The sequence below is a fragment of the Hippichthys cyanospilos genome, chromosome 12 (assembly GCF_059441005.1).
Source record: "Hippichthys cyanospilos isolate Australia breed blue-spotted pipefish chromosome 12, RoL_Hcya_1.0, whole genome shotgun sequence".
NCBI lineage: Eukaryota > Metazoa > Chordata > Actinopteri > Syngnathiformes > Syngnathidae > Hippichthys > Hippichthys cyanospilos.
In genome coordinates this window covers 6,569,726-6,592,552 of record NC_142380.1, presented here as the reverse complement: position 1 = coordinate 6,592,552, position 22,827 = coordinate 6,569,726, and the positions used below count along the sequence as shown (strand labels likewise).

Sequence of the window (22,827 nt, the reverse complement as noted above, 5' to 3'; positions counted from 1 at the left end):
CCTGACATGTTTCCACATAAAATTTGGGCAATTAGTCCTTAGTTGGTGTATAGACATAAACATACAAGGATAGTTCGTTTGGAATGTTATATTCACTTAGTTGCGTTCAAGCTTCGAGATTTTCTTTCCGAGCGGTGTTGCGCGAAACCGCAAGACAAGAATATTTGGGGAATTTCTTTTCTCCTTGCTGTCAGGGAGCATTCACACATGAGCAAATATACAAACCACAAGGCTAATGTCCTACGTCCAAAAGATGACCTTTCCGGTAAGTACGCTTGAAAAATTGGCATATGTTTTAAGACGGCAGGAAGAGGCAGCGGCTCCCATTTCAACTTTTTTCTGACTTTCCTCCCTTGAGTCGTCTTTCTTGATCCGCTCCTTGCTTCCTCTTGTGAGATGCTGTCAGCACTGACAGGTTGAGGCAGCAGGGGAGAGTCTGGCTCCACTACCAAGCTCCCACCTTCAAGGAAACACTCCCAGTCAACTTGCTCTCCAGAGATTCGATATTTCTCTCTATTTTTTTTTCCGCTCAGGGTTTGATTTCCATCAGAGACATTCTTTTCCGAAATGAAACTGAATTCCCTCGAGAAAAAAGGATGTGCTGGAAAAACGCAGCCTTCAACTCTGCACGGAAAAATGGCAAGGTTCTAAATAGCCCCCTTCCAAAAAAAAAAAATCAGTAAATTATAGAATTTAGATTTCAAGATACAAGTGATTTTTGATTTTTCAGGAAAGTGAAAAAAAACAAATCAAAATAACTGTGGTTATGGTCTTCCTAAAGTCTTTTGAGCCATAAATAAGAAACTAAATATGTAGAAATGAATTTACATCCATTTACCTTCACAGCTGATCAGTTCCTTCTGTACTGAAGCATAAGAATGGAAGCATCAACGGGCCAGATCCGTTTTATGATGTTCTTTAATTATATACATGTATATTAGGCCTATATACAAAGAGTACTTACAATACTGTTTTGTTAGTAATATTTAATATGTATATACAATTTTGAATCCGTTTTACCTGTGGTTTTGCACGCGTTAGCTAATTACCATACGTTTCTATTGCACGCCATTCGACAATTCTGCCAACTCTGGAGTGGATTAATTTCGTATTACACAGATTGGCGAGTATACATGTGAAATGTTTTGACAAAAACTACCACATCTATCAAATCTAGTCTGTGGCCGCTCACGTCTACACAGCATCTTCGGCAGGTCTCAACTTGGTCCCTGTGTGATTTTTTTTTTTTTTTTGCATGCTCCAGAGCTAGAAACCCCACTTAAAACTGTATGCTATTCATTTTCTAAGACGACACGCTTTGCAGAAATTAGCTGTGCGATAAAGAGCTCCTTACAAAAACTTGACGACCAGTTCGCATAAGACTTCATCCGAGAATGTCACATGACTACTTGAGGCCTTATCCGACTGAAGAAAGACAGTTTTATAATGCTCAGAACAATTTAAATTGTGTCATAGCGCGTAAAAATAACATATGGCCTGGGGAGAGAACCCTAATATGGATTTGTGTTTAAAAAAAAAAACGTGAATAAGATGGTATTGAGACAATGAAGTAAGCCAGGCTATTTGCGATTTGCGACCTTGCCATCCAGCTTTGCAGACAGGCTTGACGTCAATATGCACAGCCACGTCCTCCTTTGCCCTCTTCTGCCCACAGTCATAGGCCGTCACCAGAATCTTGTAGCTCTGCTGTTTGTCGTAGCTCAGTCTCTCCGTGTTTCTCATGTTACCTAAAGGGCACCCAAACACAGGGAAAATTATTAGACCGTTGGGGTCAAACTGGAGGCGCAGGGGTCAGATCTGCCGAGACAAATCAAAGAAAAATCAAGCATGTCGAATTGCTTGATTGTTGCTAAAATCTGTAACTGAATTTTAGATTTCTTAAAATACCGTCTATGAAGATAATGCAAAAGTTTTTTTTGTTACTGAAATTCTTATCGCAAGAAGTATTTTGCTTGACTTCTCATTTCAAAACTAGTCATCCATCAATTTGCATTTTAAAATAACCAAGTAACTACTCCAAGGTGGCCTGTGACAAAACAGAGTTTGAATTAGAATTTTACAGTTTGAATTTAGATTAGATACACTCACTTCTCCTTATTTTGGTGTGAACCGTATTTTTCAGACTATAAACTGCACTGTCATATAAGCCGCAACAGTAAAAGTTGAGGGGAAAAAAAAAATACAATTTTGGTCACGGATCAGCTGTAACGGACTTTAAAGGGACAGTGTGTGAGATTTTCATTAAAAAGGAATAAATTAAATGATTTTAAATTTTAAAAACTTGCAAATGAAATGTTGTTAAAGACATTAAAAGAAGATGTTTGAAAAAATACTCACAGGTCTAGTAATCATGAAATGATATTACTTGGGTGTGGCACTTCTCCAGAGGCGGCCATGCTTGTTACAGCTATGGACAATGGTAAATGCAGCACCTGTAGCACCCCCTGCTGTCCGTAATGAAAAACGGCCTAAATCTTTCACACTATCCCTTTAAAAACCTCAGGTATTCGAATCAGATATTTACACAGGTGGTATAAGGAGATTTTTTTTTTAAAAAATTGTCTGCGTACAGCAACATTACACCAAAATTAATACTCGCATAGCATCTTCTTCTGCCTTTAATTAATTGGTTATTTCAGTGAACATATATATATATATATATATATATATATATATATATATATATATATATATAAAAATTACTTTTTAATGACTTGTAAACACTCGGTTGGGTCTCTGAAGACGGCCCACCCATCAAGTAGAAAATTGAACGATCAATTTAAGCTTTCTTTTTTTTCTGGCTATTTATGGAAACGTGTCGTTGAGCGCTGCCCCCGACTGTTGCGACGTGAGCGCCGGTGAAATTAGCTACACGCACGCTCGGCCTGACTGCGCCCAGTCGCCACGGTAACCAAAGCCGTACTCTGCATTGGCACGAGACGAACGGACCCGTAGATTTTCTATGTTCTTCGACCTTGTTGTATTTTAACCCGAGAATGTCAAAAAAAACAACTTTCATGAACACATCTGAGATTTGTTTATGAAAAAACATGTTTCCTTGAAAGAAATAAAGCAATCTCCAGCCGCTCCATTTCAACACTGTTGCACTGTTTAACAAATGCCCCACTTGACTCCATCATTTTTCAATAGCCAGAAGCACATATTTTTTAATGTGTGTGTTGAGCAGATGTCAGTCTAAAGCTCCACTTGACTTCAGAGCAATGCTGGCATTAACATCTGAACTCCCGCGCTGATTGGCAGCTCATTTCACATCACGCTATCAACAAAAGGCGCCGCTTCATTTTTTTCCTTTTTAACCTGCCGTCTGTTCAGTAAACTCGAACAGCTGACAGCGAGGTTCTCCCCGTTTGCTCACTACTGTTGCTAGAGTTACCTTCAAAAAGTAATTTCACCAAATACTTGCTTGAAAAAGTAACTAAATTACTTTAATAGTTCAATCTGGCAGATTGCAAGCACCCTGCTTAGCAAAAATTAAGCCAGATTTTTCCACTTAATCGGAAGTGTGTTTTTTAATAGTGATGTCATTGAATGTATGTAAATAACACAGATGACTGGGGAACAAATTCAACATCAGAGGAGCCCCTATTCACTGTTCAGTAAATTATAGATCATATCTGTAGAGACTTGAGAGAGCAAACTAGTGTTAGGAATTATGTGATTTCTGTATTTCATGATTCCTGACGAGCTTGACATTGCAGCAAGGGAAAAGTGTGAGCTTTTCGTTTCAGTCTTGTCAATTCTTGAATTTTGGACTGCAATAATTTGCACCTCTTCCTTATTAATAATATAATTATTTATGTCATGAAGCTTTAGATAAAGCATTGACCAATGGGGGCAAGACAAGCCTTAACTATTTATTTTTTTTGCAGTGCAGTTTTGTGAATCATTGACTTGATTAGAGGAGCATTTTTTTTAATTTTATGGAGCATTTTTCGCAGGTTAATCCCAGGTACCAACAGCAGGCTGTAGTTTACATATATACAGGATTAATTAACTGGGTCAAAGGCAAACTTTAAATCTGTTTATTTTTGCAGAGTAGTTCTGTGAATCATTGACCTCATTTAAGGAGCAATCACCTAATTTGTGGAGCATTTTTTTTGCAGGTTAATCCCAGGGACCAACAGTACCCTGAAGCATACATTTTTGCAGAATTAACTAATTAGGAAAAGGCAAACCTTAAATGATTTTTGCAGTGCAGTTCTGTGAATCATTTACTTGATTTGAGGATCATTTTTTTTATTTTGTGGAGTATATTTTGCAGGTAAATGCCAGGAACCAACAGCAGCCTGTAGTTTACATATATGCAGTATTATATGTAGTTTACATCTATGCAGGATTAAATAACGGGGGCAAAAAATAAACCTTGAATCTATTTATTTTTTAAACCTTTTATAAACCTTAAATCTATTTATTTTTTGCAGAGTAGTTCTGTGAATCATTGACCTCATTTAAGGAGCAATCACCTAATTTGTGAAGCTTTTTTTTTTTTTGCAGGTTAAACCCAGGGACCAACAGTACCCTGAAGCATACATATTTGCAGAATTAACTAACTAGGAAAAGGCAAACCTTAAATAATTTTTTTTTTTTTGCAGTGCACTTTTGTGAAACTGACTCAATTTGAGAAGCAATTTTCCGTGCGAGTTTGAATGCACCGTACGTCTTGTCCTCAAGCCAGCAGGTACCGGAGACTTGGACCTGTCAAGTTAATCAGAAAGCAACCAGCAGTCTGAAGAAATATTTCAAAATAAATCTTTAATAAGCCTATTGCATTGACGTGCATGTATTATTTGGTGTGTTTATTGGTCTATGTGGCGAGTTGGTTTTGTGTTATGTTGTCGGGGGCTTTACATGAACGCTCTTCCTCCGACAGCGAGCTGAACCATGACAATTGTTCTGATTGTCTAACGAAAGCTAGCGCTCCAAAACCATTTGGGAGTGTCGGATTTGCCACTTGGATTCAGTCAACGAAACAGTGGGCGAGACGCACATAAATGGCCCATCCATACGAAGCCCTCCGGCCAGCTGAATAGTTGCTGGATTCATTCAGCCCAATGCGGTGTGGATATGGACGTTCATGGAGGAGCAAGCAAATAGCCCAAAGCTGAAACGTTAAGACTTGCGCCAAATAAAACAAAACAAAAAAAAACAATAGAAAATCAATCCAAAAAGTTTGTCCTCCAGCCAACTAGGAAGCGTGCAGACGCCAGCCTAATAGATCTTGCTTCTACTTTATTTCTGTATACTTCTTGCCACTACAACCCACATGAATTACTCAGAGTAGTGGTAATATATTACAAAAAACTCAAATTGAGAATTGTGTGTGGTGCCTTTAAAAAAGCAAGGACGGAGTTGTAAAATCAAATTGTAAAATAAAGGGGAAGCTGATTAAAAACACAAGAATCATTTAATGCCATTGATGGCCATTTTTACTGGGCTGGTAGTAAATGAGGCAATTATTCGACTTGTTGTTAGATGCATATAGCGAAGAATAAAAATGTAGCACTTGTAGTAAGAGACCGAGGGGCATTTTCTGGAAGAATTTTAACTCATTCACTGCCAGGGACGGTTATTGCCGTCAAAGATCCATTTTTCTGGGCTGGCAGTGAATGTGTTAATTACTGTAGTTGTCACTATGTGTCACCGGCATATATCAAAGAGTAAAAATGCATCACATGTAGGAAGAAACTCACAAAATCTGTCATTTTGCAGAAAAACATTGAAGTCATTCACTGCCAATGACGGCTACAGACGTCAAAGATCCAATTTTACTGCGTTTACTGTCAATTTTAATTTTTCTACTAATCACTGCATACCACCGGCATGTAGCGAACATTAAAAAAATGCATCACTTACAGTAACGTCCTGAGTGCCATTTCCCGGAAGAAAATTTTAACTCATTCACTGCCAAGGACGGCTAAAGACGTCAAAGATCCATTCTTTTGGGCTGGCAGCGAATGTGTTCATTATTTTGTGTGTCAGTAGTTGTCACTGGCATATATCAAATAATAAAAATGCATTATTAGCAGTAAATGACAAAATCTGACATTTCGCGAACTAGCATGTAACTCATTCACTGTCAATGACGGCTATAGACGTCAAAGATCCATTTTACTGGGCTGGAAGTGAATGTCTTTTTTTTTTTTTGACCCCAGGCCACCCTTTAGCTGCACCCGTGTAACTTCAAGGAATTTTTCATTCTATGAACTTTAAGAACATGATTTTTAACAGTAATGGCAAACTGCAACGCGGAAACATGCAGACACTCACCATTGCGGTCTATGGCGAAGGGCGTTCCCGCCGTCACGATTTCGTAATTGCAAATCTGACTGTACTGTGGAGAGCAATCTTGGTCCCAAGCTTCCACCTGCCGCAGCACAAGAAACACTCAACTTTCATATGCATTCAGTGACGGCACGCTACCGTGACTGAAAAAATTGTTCTGTACACCACAAGTACAAAATATGAATGGGTGAATATTTCTGCGAAAGGTTTTACAATAAAGTGCACCACTGAACAAATACAGATGTTGATATGACAATGATGATTGTATGGTAAAACATGTAAAGTTTTATATTCATCTTTTTATGTCACCATCATATATTGTACATATTAATCCTCTTCGGAATCCCATTCACTCCAAAATCCTAATTTAAAATCATCCACACACAAATACGCGAATATGTAAATGATAGCATACATAAAATGTAAATGAAAGCCATTTTCAGCACTCTACACTTTTCAGTATGTAATCCATATAAATAAATAAATATGCAAATATGCAATAGCATACACACAATGTAATAGAAATGAATTTTCAGCCATTTGGATTGGTGAGACATTTGTTGAAATAAATAAACAACTAAATAAGCAAATAAATGATAGCACAATGAAAGCCATTTTCAGCACTTTAGTTTGATTTGCATAAACAAACAAATATGTAAATTGATGATAGCACATACACAATGTAAGAGAAAGCTAGTGTCAGCACTTTGATCAGTAATTTGTATAAAACAAATACATATGTAAATAAATAATAGTACAGTATACACAAAATGTAAAGTGAAGCCATTTTCAGTATTTTAGATGAATCGGGAATGTGTATAAATAAGTAAATAAATAATAGCAGCCACAATGTAAATGGTGGAACGACCATGCGACTTTTAGGGTTTAAAACCAATTTGCATCATGAGTTTTGATTACAAGAACTGGTAATGGTTTTAAAGCCAGTGACCTGTTGTTGTGCTCATAAGTTTACAAAGGAGTCACTCAAACGCATTTTCGCAAAAACTTGTTTCTTGTTACTATTGATTTGCTCTTCATTTGAAAAGAAAAATAAAGTCCCTTTCAGCGCATAAGAAAACACTGAAAAACTTATGAGCACAATTGCATCGTGTTACAAGGTAGAGCCAAAGGCCTCATACGAAGCAAGAGCAAAATACCTGCAAAATGCTGTCATAGATCTTGCCTTCAATTACGGCAGCCTTGTAGAGAGGCTCCCGAAAGACGGGGCAAAACTCGTTGACGTCATCCACCTGAATGTGAACCACGGCCCTAGGAGAAGCCGAGGGAAGGAAAGAAGAGGCGGAGCCACGGGGACACGCGGGTCGACATGTCGTTTGGAGGTGATTGATGGAGCCGAGGTGCAGTCGAGACGCCGAGCAAAGAGATGGATGAAGCAAAAGGGAAAAGAGGAATGCATTAGAGATGATCAAACTTAATTAAAACCTTTTTCGTGGTCTATCTTAGAAAAAACGAAAGAAGACGGGGGTCATTTATTGGAGAAAACATTTCTAAAAATAGAAACGTGCCCCCGCCTCTTTTGCGCTCTTCTAGCATGTGATGCTATTTGTGCAAGCAATAATTCACACAAGTTTTTCTTTTGCCTTGACCTTCCCACTAACTTGTGTCTGAGGACGCACATCTGGCAAATTAATGACATTAGCTTAATGAGGCCTATTTAGAATGTCATGCAGTGATAAGGACACACACACACGCACACGTAACATTTTCTATCATAGTGGGGACATCGTATCGACATAATACATTTCCTAGCCCCTTAACCCTAAAAACAAATCGTCTAACCCTTACCCTAACATCAACCAAAATTCAATTCAAACCTATACTGTAAAAGCAAATCTTGACCTTAAAAAAAAAGATTTGAACTTGAAGGTCCCCACGAGTCCCAGAGGTCCCCACGAAGGCAGTGAAACCCAGGATTTTGTTCGCACCTTATGGCTAAACCAAGGGTGATGCACACACAGAATGATTTCATATCATAGTGGGGACATCCTATGAACACAATACAATTCCCTACTCCTTAACCAACAACAAATTGTCTAACCCTAACTGACTCATATCTGTACTCTAAAAGCAGGTTTTGACCCTCAAAAAGCTCTCTGAACTTGTGGGGTCCACTAAAAAGGTCCCCATAAATCCAAGTGGTCCCGACAAGGAAGCAAAACCCAGGACTGGTCCTCTCCATGTGGCAAAAACCGAGGGCACACACATACACACACAGACACGCCGCACCATTCATCTTCCACCCGAGAAATTCATCCCAGAGCTCCCCAAGCTCATAAATTTCCCTCCACCGCTCTGTCTCCTCTTCATACCTTCAGCAGCATCCAAATGTTCACAGCTTGCCGTGCATGAGTGTCGAGGCAGCGGCGGCTTTGATTTGACGCTGTCAACGCCAGACGCCATGTCTATCACTGTCTGTCACAAAGGACGAGCGCACTATTGTCAACAGATGTCGTCAGCGCGTCCGGAGCGACAGATCTCAACGAAAAGGAGGACAGATCCGCAAGGGGCGTGTCGCCGCGGTAACGGCTCCATATTTACATATGTAAGGAAGTGTCATCGTGGCGTTGACGAGGAACCCCCACATTCCCCACAGTTTTCAGCTCTGGAGATTAAGGGCCCAGGTTGGCTGATTTTAGGTCCCAAGATTTTAATGTTTATACATTATAAACATTTTAAGTTTTTGATTTTTTTTTAACTTAATTTTAAACTCCTCCTCACCCAAATGGTATAGGAGAGGTAAAAAGTGATCAGTAGGAATGGAAACTTTTTCAGGCTGTCAACATCAAGGTGTGCATAGTTGTTTACACTAGCCTATATGGAACACTGGGTGCTGCTAGCTAGTGGCTAAATAATGCTAGGTGCTACTATAAAGTACGTTTATGTTAGCGAAATTAAGTAGTTTGTTTGCTCACTGAATTGGCGAATAAACAGAACATTTCAGAACTTTTCATTGTATTTTTATTTATTTTCATAATATATTTTGTGTAGTGTTTGGCTAATGTTTCTAATTTAACCCTTGTGCAAAATTTTGATTATTTTGGGGTCATTTTCTTCCACATCATTGTGGCAGTATTTTAGCCAATGGATGGTGCACTCCTGTGATAACTAAGTGGTCATGCCATTTTGAATACGGTGGCATACGGGTGAAATTTCAGCTCCCTAGTGTCTTCTTTCAATGCTTTCCCTTTAATGTGAAATGTCTTTGATGTAAAAGTCAAAGGATTCGACAAAATATTGCACAAGGGTTAAAAACATTATCTGAAACGGACTCCTTTAATTCTTAATTGAGTTTTCCTGTCCCATACTATGTCATTGTGAATTTAATCAACTATAATTGATCGTATAAGATGTAGATGTAGAATCATTTGTGTCCCCGTCTTACTAGCTTTGATGCAGTTTATTTTTATTTGATGTTCTTTTCATCTTCTTCTTGTATTCGATCTCTGATGTTCCCCACGTGACTCATTTCAAGTTTAAGCGCCATTAGCAGAACGAGACAACTTGAATAGCGGGTCGGTCGGTCGCTATTGTTAAAATTGCATTTCTATTGTGCTGCAAAAAAGAATTGAGGACAGGAGAACAAAAGGCACACACAAAGCCTTCAAACAGAGAAGACAAACGCGACTGACTCGTCCAACTCGATAATTATAGCATTTTCACATTCTCCCAATTGCTCCGCTGAAAATGTACGTCGCTGCCATTATATTGTCAAGTAGGCCTTTAAATCTTCAAGATTCAATATGATTTTTCAATTTGATGTTAAAGTACAACGACGGCAGGTAAGGTAACTCTGCTGCACTCACTTGTGGGACTTCTTCCAGTCGGCCCCGCCGGGTCCGGCTCCGCAGTCGTAGGCTTGGATAATAAATGTGTATTCCTTCTGGCTCTCGCAGTCCACAGGGCCGCTGGCTCGGAGCTCGCCTTCTCCTGAGGTGCCGTTCAACACCACAGCCTCGAAGGGAATATCCTGCCCATAAATCTTGAAGGCACAAATTTCCCCTAAAAAGGGAAGAAATTTATGGAGCGCTGCTTTTATCTGCAATGGTTCTTATGATACATTAAGCAGCGGTCTACAACCCACGTGGATGCATTTCAGGTGAGGGGGGGGGACAAGTTTGGAGAATTACTTGAGACGGTTATTTTCGTTATGGCAACCTGGGAAATTTGGGGTTCAATGTGAGCTTATTGTGACCCTGACCTTTGGATGCCACACCTCATCAAATTTAGCCCATGTCGGGCTCATTTACTGCCATTCAAAATTGGAGATATTGTCAATTTTGGACATTGGAAACCCGATGTTTTATCATGCATTTCCCCCGATTTTTGCATTAATCCTATTCAACAACATGTCACGAACAGGGCAGAATCAAGTTTTTTGTGTAGACAACCCAAAACCACCAGGTGGCGTTACAAGCCAACTTATGACATTTGCAAGCCTTTCAATTACTTTGATGATTGGCTTAGCCTGGACTCCCTCAATGCAAAAGTCTTCAAAAGTCATAGTCATAATACTTTAATTATGACATCATAAATATTCCTATTTCATTTTCATAAAAATATATACAGCACAGTTACTTTTGCTATTAGCACATTTTTACAATTTTGTACATAAAGGTGGCGTAGGTTCCCCACCCCAAAAAATTATACATGTATGGACGGGGCTGATGCCACTAAACATTTTTGAGGAGTTGAAAGTAAATATATATCTATATTTAATCCTACTACAGTCATGTAAATAAAAAAAAAGTTTCACAACCTCCGTGACTCATTCTATAATACTGTTTTGACATTTTCTGTCACCGTGTGTTGCTGCACCGTATGTATTCAAATAGCATGCTACAGCACCATTGTTAAAATGCTATTCGTTAGCCCATCGATTTCATTTCCCATGATGTGTTAGCATTAAAAAATGAAATGCTTATTATTATTGTATTAAAAAGTGTCGTCAAAATTCAACATTAACCTCCCAAGAACGCTTTAATGTCTAAGTATCAGTAGAATATTCGACATTCGAATCACATTCAGGACACATGCAATATTTAACTGCATGTACTGTTCAGTTTGTCATTACATCAATACGTTTTGAGAACAGTTTTGAGAACAACAATATTAAATATTCTTTAAGGCTCTCCCTCTAATGTATAGTATTTTTATGTTGGTCATGATATACTGTGAAAGCTCAATGTTTTTGGAGGTGGTAGTCAAAGTAAAGCTTTAGGCTTAAAAAGATGTATACGTTCCTTTCAGTTCCGGCGGCGCTTTTCTCCCATTTCATCTCCCTTTCAAGGCCGTTTGTACATTTCTTCACTGAATTTCTTTTAACCTTGATTAGACTTGAAAACAAGCCCCGAGGTTAAGAAAATAGCGTTCCAAGAGCCCAGGATTTGCAATCTTCATGGCCACTTTTTAAGGATGTTTGTTCCTCATTTGTCCCTCCCCCACCTCAGAGGTTTATCCAAAGAAGACGGCCGATAAGCCACACTGTGATCTCCTGCGCATGAACACACTTACAATTTTGGAAGGCTAAAGTTGGTGGCTAGCAGAGAAAAGTGAGTCCCGCGTCACACTTTGTGGATGGATGCAAATCCATTTTCTGCTCTACCCGTTGTAGCAAACATTTCGGGATTCAATTTTACAGTGGGCTGAAAATGAGTTATGTGGAGGAGGAGATATAGAGGACCGAAGAAGTGGCAAATGTGGATGTATATGGAAATGCGAAAGATTTCATCTGGCCTCCCACTGAGTCAGCAAACATGTACTTATGCATACACACGCGTACATTTCATTTCTTGCCACTTAGCTTGCTTCAGGGAACACTTGAAATTCACTCAGTGGAAATTTCTGGATGAAAGCCAGTCTAATCTCTGAGCGACTGCGGGAAAAGGTAAAGGCTGCTCTTTTAAAGTCAACATCATAACGCTCTCCTTTGGCCTCTCCGCCCAGGAAGGAGACGACCTAATGACAATCATGTCAAATTCAAGGCCTCACAAAAAAAAAAGTAAAGCTGTCAAGAAATATTTGCAGTGTTCCCTCGCTAGAACGCTACTCTCCTTTCGCTGCCTTGCTGTTTCACTGATTTGAACTGAAAATATAGCAACAGATGAGAAAAATCTAAATGCAGCCTTAAAATATATAGATTATCTGAATTTATGTTAACTTAAAGTATAACTTTCTTCCTTATCGGAATACAATCAGAAAATGGGACATTGAGGATAAAATGACCTTATGCCATAAAGTATTATGTATAAAGTTTGCATTTGTGCATGCAGTGCCTTACATTTTTATGAGAGTGGGAGGCAAAGTTAATATCTAAAAATACACTTCAATTAAGACAATTAATTCAACATCAGATTGCACAATAATATAAAACTGCCTTTAAAATCTAAATGGCCGTTTTAATGACATTAATTCATTTTCCTTCAGCGTATTTTAATCTTATAGTGTGCCTGCCGGTGTTTATCGACACAATTGCGAATTGCGTCTATTAACAAGGTGGTTAAATGGGGATAAAGCTTTACTATTTTGATGGCACAAATCCAATTGACAAATTAAAAAATAGGAAGTGTTGTGTACAAAAAAGGCTTCCAAATGGAAAAAAATGAAGCGATTTTCTCTGTGAGCATTTCCGCTGAAACCACGCCCACAAGCTAAAAGTGTGACTATCTGAACCTTTGCATGCATTTGCGGCCAATTTAATTTGAAGTCGTTTTCAAACTTTCGACTTTTGCAGAGCGACTTATGGCGAGGTCAAAAGTGCATCACTAGGCCACTCCCAAATCAACCGGAAAAAATGAAGTGCTATGATATAGCGCTGTTCAAGTGTGTAAGCAAAACCGAGTCGTTTGTGCAGTGGTATATTTTTGGCAGGGAAAGAAGAGCAGGGTGGATGATCATTAGCGGAAAATGAATATGACATAGCCTCCATGGACAGGAACTCTTGTAACATAATTGAAACAAATTGGCTGAGGAATGAAGCCTCGACTTTGTATTTGGAGTGACAAGCTACTTTGCCAATTAGCGCCTAGCCTGTGGGATACATCCGCCTTCATCAGCTTTTAGTGCTTAACAATGGGAAGTATCACTTCTAATCACGACTGTGATTTTGTCGCCGTGACTGGGACCGTGGGGTGCTGAAATAACGGTCTCGCGTCTCGGCCGAGCAGTCGGAGACGATTAAAACAACAGCAAACAAGTCATTGTATGATTAGAAATCATTGTGTTTGTTTTTTTGTTTTGTCGACGCTAGCTAACTCACTCGCTTTCAACGTCATCCGTGCTTGGACTGGCCACACATACCTTCATGGCTTCGCAGAGATGAACTCTTTCAGTACCATAAATAGTAATAACAAAAATAAAATTCTCATCAAATACATTTTTAATGGAGGGTAGCTGACACTCTTGACCAATGCTTACCAAATATAAGCCAATTGAGAACTGTAGTGATAACTGTGACCATAGGGTGGCAGTGTTTCCGCACTTGTAACACAGATATTACCGACATGCAATTCAAAGTAAGGAATGAAAATCAATCTTTCATTTAATACCATCCATACTTACATGGACATAGCAAACAATATTCTGTCCATAAAAAATGAGTCAAAATGCTAAATATACTGGTCTGCTAGAGGTTTTCATTTCCAAAACGCTTGGCACTAAAAGAGTTAGCAATTTGAAAAAAAAATAGAACTCCAGGGTCACTAAAGTGTAAAGTGTAAAATGTCTTTTTGTAGTGTGGCCATGTGACACTGCAAGCTGATCCATGATTGGTCATAAACTGAGCTCTGACAAAGTAGCAAAAAAGACATACCCCCCCCCAAAAAAAAAAGCAACTAATGGTGTAGTAAGACCTTTACATAGTACTTTAGCACATGTCTATTGATTTTAAGCAAATGCATCAAAAGCTTTGAAATTATGAGTGTGTGTGTGTGCGTGTGCGTGTGCGTGTGTGTGTGTGTGTGTGTGTGTGTTCCAGACAGAGTATCAGACGGTCTTAAGCTTTGATTCCTTCATTCCCTGAACTGAGCTCACACTGGCCTCATATCTTCTTGTTGAATTAATGACAGGCTAGCAAATCATCTCTGCCAACTGTCAGGATATCTCCGAATAAACACAGAAATTTTACCTCTGTTAAGAAGCTTACATGGTTAATTGCCATTTATTTGCTCTGTGTAATCCTGAATAATTGTTTGTGCAAATTGTTAAGAGCCATTTTTATTTTTTTTTTAATTTTTGGGATATTAGAGCGTTTATTGCTGTCTCCGATTAGCTATTAAAATTTGGTCGGTAATATATTGTAATTTTCCACCTACACACATAATGAACTTTTTTTAAATATCTAATTTCTTTCAAATAGAGAAAACAAGGATCCTTCTCTTTTTTGGGGAAGACTGAATAAAAACAAATGAAGGCTTACTGCTAAGCCATTAGACCGCGGGCTTAAAGAGGATTTTCTCTTTCGTCTCAAGGTTCGGATGAGGTTGTGATGAGGACATTAAGTTGACTGAAGGATAAGATGTTTCAAAAGTTAGCTTAGCCGCGGCTCTGGAGATTTTTGCCACCGCCGGACTTGCGCTTTGATCTGCTTACATTTTGACAGCGAATAAACTCATATTTAATGACGTTGCCACACAGCCAACGGTTGCAAATCTTCAGGGAAGACTTCAAAATTTTCGACTCAAACAAGGAAGTGATTGGTTTGAGGTCTAACTGACATGTTTCGATATGCAGGGCCGTAGCCAGAAATTTTTCTGTGGGGTGGCCTGGGTGACAAACCTCCCTAAGGGTCCTTCGGTGCGCTCGTTTGCCTGCGCCCTAGACGCATAATTTTTTTACATGGATGCATACATCCACTGGATGCAACAGTTTTTGTAGGGGTGTTCCAAAAAAAAAAAAAATCAGTAAACTTAATTAAAAATAAAGTGTTGATACGGCATGTAAAAATGGAAGAAAAACATGCAGTTTTCCCCTAGGTTTGAGGATGGACAAAAAGTGACATGGACTGGCCACCTGTCAATATTGAGTCGTAGTATTAAGTAGTGAAATATGACAATGACCACCCTATGTATGAATTTGAAAAGTGATATATTGCAAGTTGTCCAAAATGACAATTTTTTTTTGACGTGAAAGGACAACAGTGGCGTGGGTGTCTTGTCAGTGAAAGATTGAGCCGCGGGAGCAATTCATCAGGCTCGGCGGGCTCGCTCAAGTAATAGGTCACCCCTTAATTGCATTTGGGAGCTTGTTACAGCGGCGCCCGCTTGACCTCGGGGTGACAGACTGACGCCTTGCGCAGACGCGCCCTTACCGGCACGCCAAGTTTGCTCTCTGCCCAGAATCACCACGTGATCGTGATATGACCACAAAAAAAGAATTGACAGTCTCAATATTTAACTTTCAAAAAGAAATATCGATAATTTTTTTTTTTTTTTTAAAAACACCGAGTGTGAACACTGTAATTGTCCAGATATGCAGATTATTTTAATGGTTGATGTTTCCATCTTTTTGGTAAGAAATAAAACAAAAGTAATTCTGCTGTGTTATCAGTGTGTTTAGAGTTGAATTCATTATCACTGCCATTCAGCTTGGGGTTTGTTATCTGCAGTGTAAATCAGTTTTTAAAAAAAAGACAATTTGCAGAGTGAGAATTCATCAGATAAACTAATTAAATTGAATCACGGCAGTGTTGTGCGGCACTTTAATAATCCCTTTGAAGAAGTCAGGAAATAGATTGTCACATGTAGTACTGGTTTCATTCCATTCCATTTATCCGAGATTATATATATATATATATATATATATATATATATATATATATATATATATTCTTTTTTTCCAGAAAGTTTTGTGAATCACTTATTTTGAGGAGCAATTTTTGAAAAAAAAAAAAAGCATTCGTGACCGTCGACAGGTGCTCAATTCTCAGTTTAGCAAGTCCATAATTTACACAGCCAACAGCGATGCCAAACTGCTTATTTCCAGCCTTGCTTTAGTTATTTGCAAAAATATATGAAGGCGGACATTTGATTCACCCAGCTTCCCTAGAACTGAAACGCTACATTTCCTCTAAATACAAATGGAGGTGTTAAAGGTGACTGCAGAGATAACAAGTGTAAATGGCAAAGTGTAACCAGATTTCTTCTGCAGGGGATTTCACTATGATAAGCAATTATTCATGTCTTAACATGCACTCAGAGACATCCCCCTCTCTTCTCCCTCCCCACCTTTACCGGGCCATGTGCATGCAGCCACTTGTGACAGTCCAGGTTTTAGCTCTTGACAGCTAAATGGCTTTTGGAGGAAGCTGAATTTGACAGCGTTAAGATGCGTGTGCTCGGAAAATTTGTATACACACATTCATCATACGGTATGCCAGTGGTGGGCCCTCAGGGCCAGCGAGACCTTCTCTGCTGGCCTAACATCACCTCACATCATTATCTTTATTGTAATAAAACTCAAGTTTATTTTAAGTGTAATTTTCATATATATATATATATATATATATATATATATATATATATATATATATTTATAATAATGAAAAATGAAATGGAAAATCCACCTATGGTCAAGTATTATTGTAAAATTCAGTACATGCTGATTTGGCAGCTAGCTGGATCTGTGTGTATATATATATATATATATATATATATATATATATATATATATATATATATATATATATATATATATATATATATATATATATACACAGATCCAGCTAGCTGCCAAATCAGCATGTACTGAATTTTACAATAATACTTAACCATAGGTGGATTTTTCATTTCTCCGTAGCTAAAAAGCCAAGTAGGGAACGTCTCTGTCCCTGAAATGCGCACGTGGTGGTCACTCTTGCAATCTATGTTAAAAGACTCTGGAATATCCACTCTCTACTTTAATTATTCCGATTTAATTTACAATGTAAAAAAAATGGCACTTTTGCTTATCTATCGATAACTGCGACAGGCCAAAAAAAAAATAGCGGAAGGTGCAATTAAGCTTTCACATGTTGCCATTCAACATGTAAATGTGAGTTGCATTAAACAGCTTGAGCACATCATGTTTAATAACCAGCATCTTAGGAAATATGACAGGTGGCAATTAGGAACCCTTGGAGACCCTGTGCATTCAAAAAGCACCCCTATTGAACCATAAAAAAGGGTAACCATTAAGCCGTCATGGACACAGCGGGGCGTTGGATTACAGCGGGATGCCACAAACTCTCTCAAAAGGTGCTTTTTTTTTCTTTTTTTTGAGTCAACATCTGAAGTGCAGTTAATGAGCTTGGGATAGGACCGCACGGATAACATCATCACCAATATGCCATCTTTCATTGATCTCTGCATGCTAGTTAGCGGTTCTCATCCACGGCCATCAGACAAGAATTCACGCATGGGCTCCTTGTCATCTCTCATCTGCTGCTGCGTCTTCTCGTGATTATTTTTTTTTTTGGGAGGGGGGGGGGGTCGTTATGATATAGAATGTGAGTGCTTCTGTGATGTCATTGATTGAATTTGTGATTGATTGAACGTGACCATTTCAGACACTTCAAAGGCTATTGAAATTAGGTTACAAAAAAAATATAATAGAGTCACAAAATCCCTCCCAAAAGAGTAAACAGTTACAGTAGAACAATGGTTCTCAAATGGGGGTACTTGAAGGAACGTTCAGGGGGTACTAGATTTTAAATAGAACAAACATGCAAAAATCTGTTAAAAATAATTATTGAATTGTATCATGAAAATGTAAGTTCATATTTTTTTTTCAGTAGGTTATTCAATTTAATTTTTGTAAAAAAAAAAAAGTTCAAATTAAAGTTGTTGAATCTGTTAGACTTCTTCTACAAGGTAATGATTTTTTTAAAAATTTCTGCATTTCTGAGAAGTTATTAAAGGTTTTCGAGCGAGAGAGTTGCAAAAATATCACTTCTATTTCAATTTTTCCCAAAGGAAAGGGGACAAAAAAATAAAATAAAAATGTGTGAAAGGCACTTCAATCTGTCAAAGTGTCATTTTGCTGGAAGAGTGCGTGAAGGTATGCATCAGGTGGACATTTGGACTCGGTTCCGTTTAGCTGCTGTCGTCCTGCCCTCATCCATTACGCTGTCACTCATCTGAAATTTCCTTTCAAAAATGTTCGCGCTTTTCGAAAAGTCAGTCCTGTTTTTTTGTCCACCTTTTCCCATGCGGATCCGTCAAATTTGGTGTGACAACTTCAGAAGGGATAGGGCTGTGCGAGAAGAATTACCCCCCCCCCCCCCCAGAAAAAAAGGGTGACAAAATGATGAAGATGCGAGACGTGGAAACGTCAGCGTTGGTCGGGTAGCCCTTTCACTAAAAAGAGACTACTTAACTCATTCAATGCCATTGACGGCTATAGACGTCAAAAATTCATTTTAACTGTCCTGTGAAAGTCCCGTAAATTTTGGACTCTCATCCGCACCAGCATATAAACTGCAGCAGCAAAAACTGATCAAAAGTAAATAAAGTCACAGATAAACAACCTCGTAACATCAGATATTTACGCATCAGTTTTTCTTTTTTTAATTATTTAAAACTTTTTAACGTCATCCCATTTTCAACAGACATGGCTAAATTTTTAGCAACAAGAAAATTACCAAAACAGAAAGAATACTGCAGTATGAAATAGAAGTTCTAACTCGAAATTAGTACTTTGATAGTCGTCTTCCATCTCCCTTTGATTATTTTATGGAACGTATAAATACATGGCTCATAATTCATATATAATCATAAATAAATAAATATATATATATATATATACACACATATATATATATACACACAAGTATATATATATATATATATATATTATACAAGTATATATATATATATATATATATATATATATATATATATACAAGTATATATATATATTATACAAGTATATATATATATATATATATATATATATATATATATATATATATATATATATATATATATATATATATATATATATGAAACGTTTTTATACATTATAAAAATATATAAAAATATAGAATATGTATTTTTTATATTTTTATATATGATATATATATATATATATAAAAAACACATCTTTTCGGTTTTATTTTATAGTTGTAGCATAAATTGACATCTTGAGCAGATACACACATTTGCTTTACAGGTGGCTTGCCCTCGAGTTGCAGGTAAAAAAATGCAGATAAGAAGCACTAGACCATAAGCCGCAGGGGCTCAAATCATGAGAAAAAAGTTGCAGTTAATCGTCTGAAATTTACAGTAAGTTAAAGTTGTACGAGTCATTTTGCATTATAAGGAAAAGCCTACTCAATTGAAGTGACATTAGGGATAATGCCAGACATTAATGGCGCCACATGTTGTGGGTTATCGTCCATGAACCAGGAAGTAGCCTGCTAATTTCTCAGTTGATATTTTTTTTACTGTTGTTAACAAACTGCCAGACTGCTACATATTTTTCTCCAGAGGTCAGCGCTACACCTGCTTCTAATTTAACCATGTAATTTAAACAAACACGGTGGCATGATAGCCTTGCAGAGTCCTCCTCCGTTGCCCCCGGGTTTCTGGAGCTCAACTCAGTCCTGCACACAATTGATGAAGCGGTACCCCGATTGGGGCCCTCGGTGTTATCGTTCAACTGGAGCCCAGGCATGCTTTTGCTCCTTCACTAATTTACCGCCTGCCGAAAGAGACATCAAGTGGGGTAATGTGCTGAAAATGAGCCAATTAGGATCATTACACCGCCATAATTGACCCTGGGGACCCTTGTCCACCAATATACACTCTGCCTCTTGGGCTGTGTGTGCGTGTGTGTGTGTGTGTTGCAGACCCGTAATTAGGTGTCGATTAGACCTGAACGATGGACTGTAATTCATATAATAGCAACACTATCAACTGCCGAGCAACATTTTTGTGGAGGTCAACTGCCCAGCTGCTTTTTTTTTTAATCGTGAAAAGAAAAATGGAAACAAGATGGAGCCGAGGTAAAAGGTTCGATAGGGAAGCAACAAAACACGACAGATCTGTGCTGGAAATGGTTTACACACGTTGCGAGTTTCTTCTTGAATAATATCTTATTTGTTGCATGTATAGAAATACCTTGACTTAAGAATGCAATTTGTTAAATGAACAAGCTTGTATTTCAATTTGAAAAAAAAAATGTTTTTCAATCAGGAAAATTAGGGATGCAGTGTGCAAAAACATAAAATAAGACAAAGCCATAAATTCACAGCTTTTAAAGCAATGTTTGATAGTACTTTTTTTTTATCCCAAGATGATATTGTGTTCACTCACTCACTAATTGGGGCTGCAACCAACGATTATTTTAGTAAATTATCCATCTGATAATGAATTGATCAATCAGATAAAACATTGCAGAAACTAATTGCAGAACATATATACATATACATGTGTGTACACACACACACACACGCATATATATATATATATATATATATATATATATATATATATATATATATATATATATATATATATATACACACATATATATATACACACATATATATTATATATATATACACATATATATACACACGGTTTATATACGCCCACACTGCTTTTCTATTTCTACTAAACTAACATCTGAGATTATTTCCACTTGAGAGGTTGATCTTTTCAGTGATAGGACAATTGAAGGCAATTAATTGAAAAGTTGGTGACCGATTAGTTGTCGATTAATCGTTGCACCTCAACAAGTTATTCTGCTAACTAACATTTCATTTAACACAGTGGCAAAAGAAATTCTGACGCACCAGATGAACTACCGCAGAATAGCGCCAACTACTGGTGAGGAGATGTTACTCAATCTACACTTATAACCGTTGTAGTCCTAAAATTTGTGTCCTTAATATATGAATGCAAGTACACTATAAATCGGGGACGGCTTTGCTCTGTTTTCATTTATATTGGCTTGTCCTCTCTCTCTTCTTGTGCAAAGCGGATCTTCATCTCAAGGTCTCTCCGTCGAATGCATTATTGTTCGGTCTTGTCACCTTGAAAGGAAGCGGTAAGACATCCGTCACAGAGGGAAAACGGGCACGTGACGATAAATCACGCCGTTTCATCTTGTTGACTTGACTGCTTCCGTCTGACTGACAGTGATTGCTTGATCAGGAAAGGGGATTACTAATATCAGTGGAAAATGTGACTTTTTTGAGGAGTAACGCAAGCAGGAATGTTCGTTTTGGTGAAAGAAATTTCATTAGCTTGTAGCGTTTCTTCCTCTTCAACATTTGATATTAGAGACTTGAGTGTTTCATTTCATTAATTGCATCTTAATTCTGAGAGAATTACTGGATTTTCAAATGTAATCAAATTGAGGTTTATTTTTCACTTTTTTTTGCATTTAAAGGGACAGTACACTTTCTAAGCAATTTTCAGCAGTCAAAGTTAATATTTTCAAGATAATTAACTTTTGAACAGAATTATTTTTACCTTTACCTTTTAAAACACAATTTTCCATTTAATTTTGACGGAAAATTAAGTGATATGTGACTAAGGCTTGCGTAACAACCAATCACTTGTTTTCTGGGTTTGGTCATGTGACGTTCATGATCTGTGATTAAATGGCTGAAATGGCCCAATAAGTGTACTTTCCCTATGACTATGCACACATTTTTTTCAAGGTTCTCATCCGTGTATTTTTTTTTTAACAAAACCTAAGCGATAAATTACTTAAAGCTTGAAATGAACTAAAGGCTAATTGCGTTTGGTATCTCGTCTGTCAACATACGGCAGACTTTTGATGCACAATTTTGCAGCCGTTGCCGGAATAGAACGTTTTGTGGGGAAGCAAATTGCATTGCCTCGAAGGCATCACTCTTTTCATACATCCACACGTGCCCAAGAATGCAAAAACCTCCAAACTTTCTTGATTAAAAAATGCATTGTTGAAAAATCCAATGGTTTTCAGTCACTCAATGAGGCTGATATTTTATGCAGCAACACCCAGAAATTGAACTCAAAACGGTCGCGGGTTTGCAGCCCACCTGTTTGGCAGATTTGGTCACGGGTGGATTATAACGTGGGTTTGAGTGACTCTGATGTGATACAAAGGTTGAAAAGCCAGCTTATCCCATTTTATGCTCCCATGGAGAAAGAAAACGGCGCACGCAAGATATGCAAATTGACGTCTAATTGGCCTGTCAAGATATGGAAGTCCCATCAAGTCGCTGCAAGACACAAAGAAAGCTGAAGAATTGAGAGAAGGACTGCATTGCTTTCAGCTGCTTTTCATCGCACGATTCATTAAGCAATTAATGTTCAAGGGGGGGGTTGCGCACTATTGCGCAAAAGAGCAGGTTCTTTCAGGAAGAGAAAAGCGGCAAAGAAAAGCACTTTGAGCGTTGTGTTGCACGTATGTCATATGCATAGCCTACGCAAGACAAGGCCATTGTTGATTCACAGCAGGACTGATATCAAATAGATTTCAGCTTCCATTCTGCACATTTTTTAAGTTTCTGTA

General features: G+C 37.9%; 1 protein-coding gene across 1 annotated transcript in view; it reads right to left on the bottom strand.

Moving 5' to 3' along the window:
• clstn2a (calsyntenin 2a) overlaps positions 1-22,827 on the bottom strand; it is a 103,963-nt gene that overhangs the window by 27,071 nt on the left and 54,065 nt on the right. Inside the window, exons 3-6 of the mRNA XM_088429973.1 lie at positions 10,149-10,344; positions 7,482-7,593; positions 6,310-6,406; positions 1,599-1,748 (exon numbers count right to left, since the gene is read on the bottom strand). Of these exons, the coding sequence (XP_088286099.1) occupies positions 1,599-1,748; positions 6,310-6,406; positions 7,482-7,593; positions 10,149-10,344 (555 nt within the window). The remainder of the gene's footprint in view (positions 1-1,598; positions 1,749-6,309; positions 6,407-7,481; positions 7,594-10,148; positions 10,345-22,827) is intronic.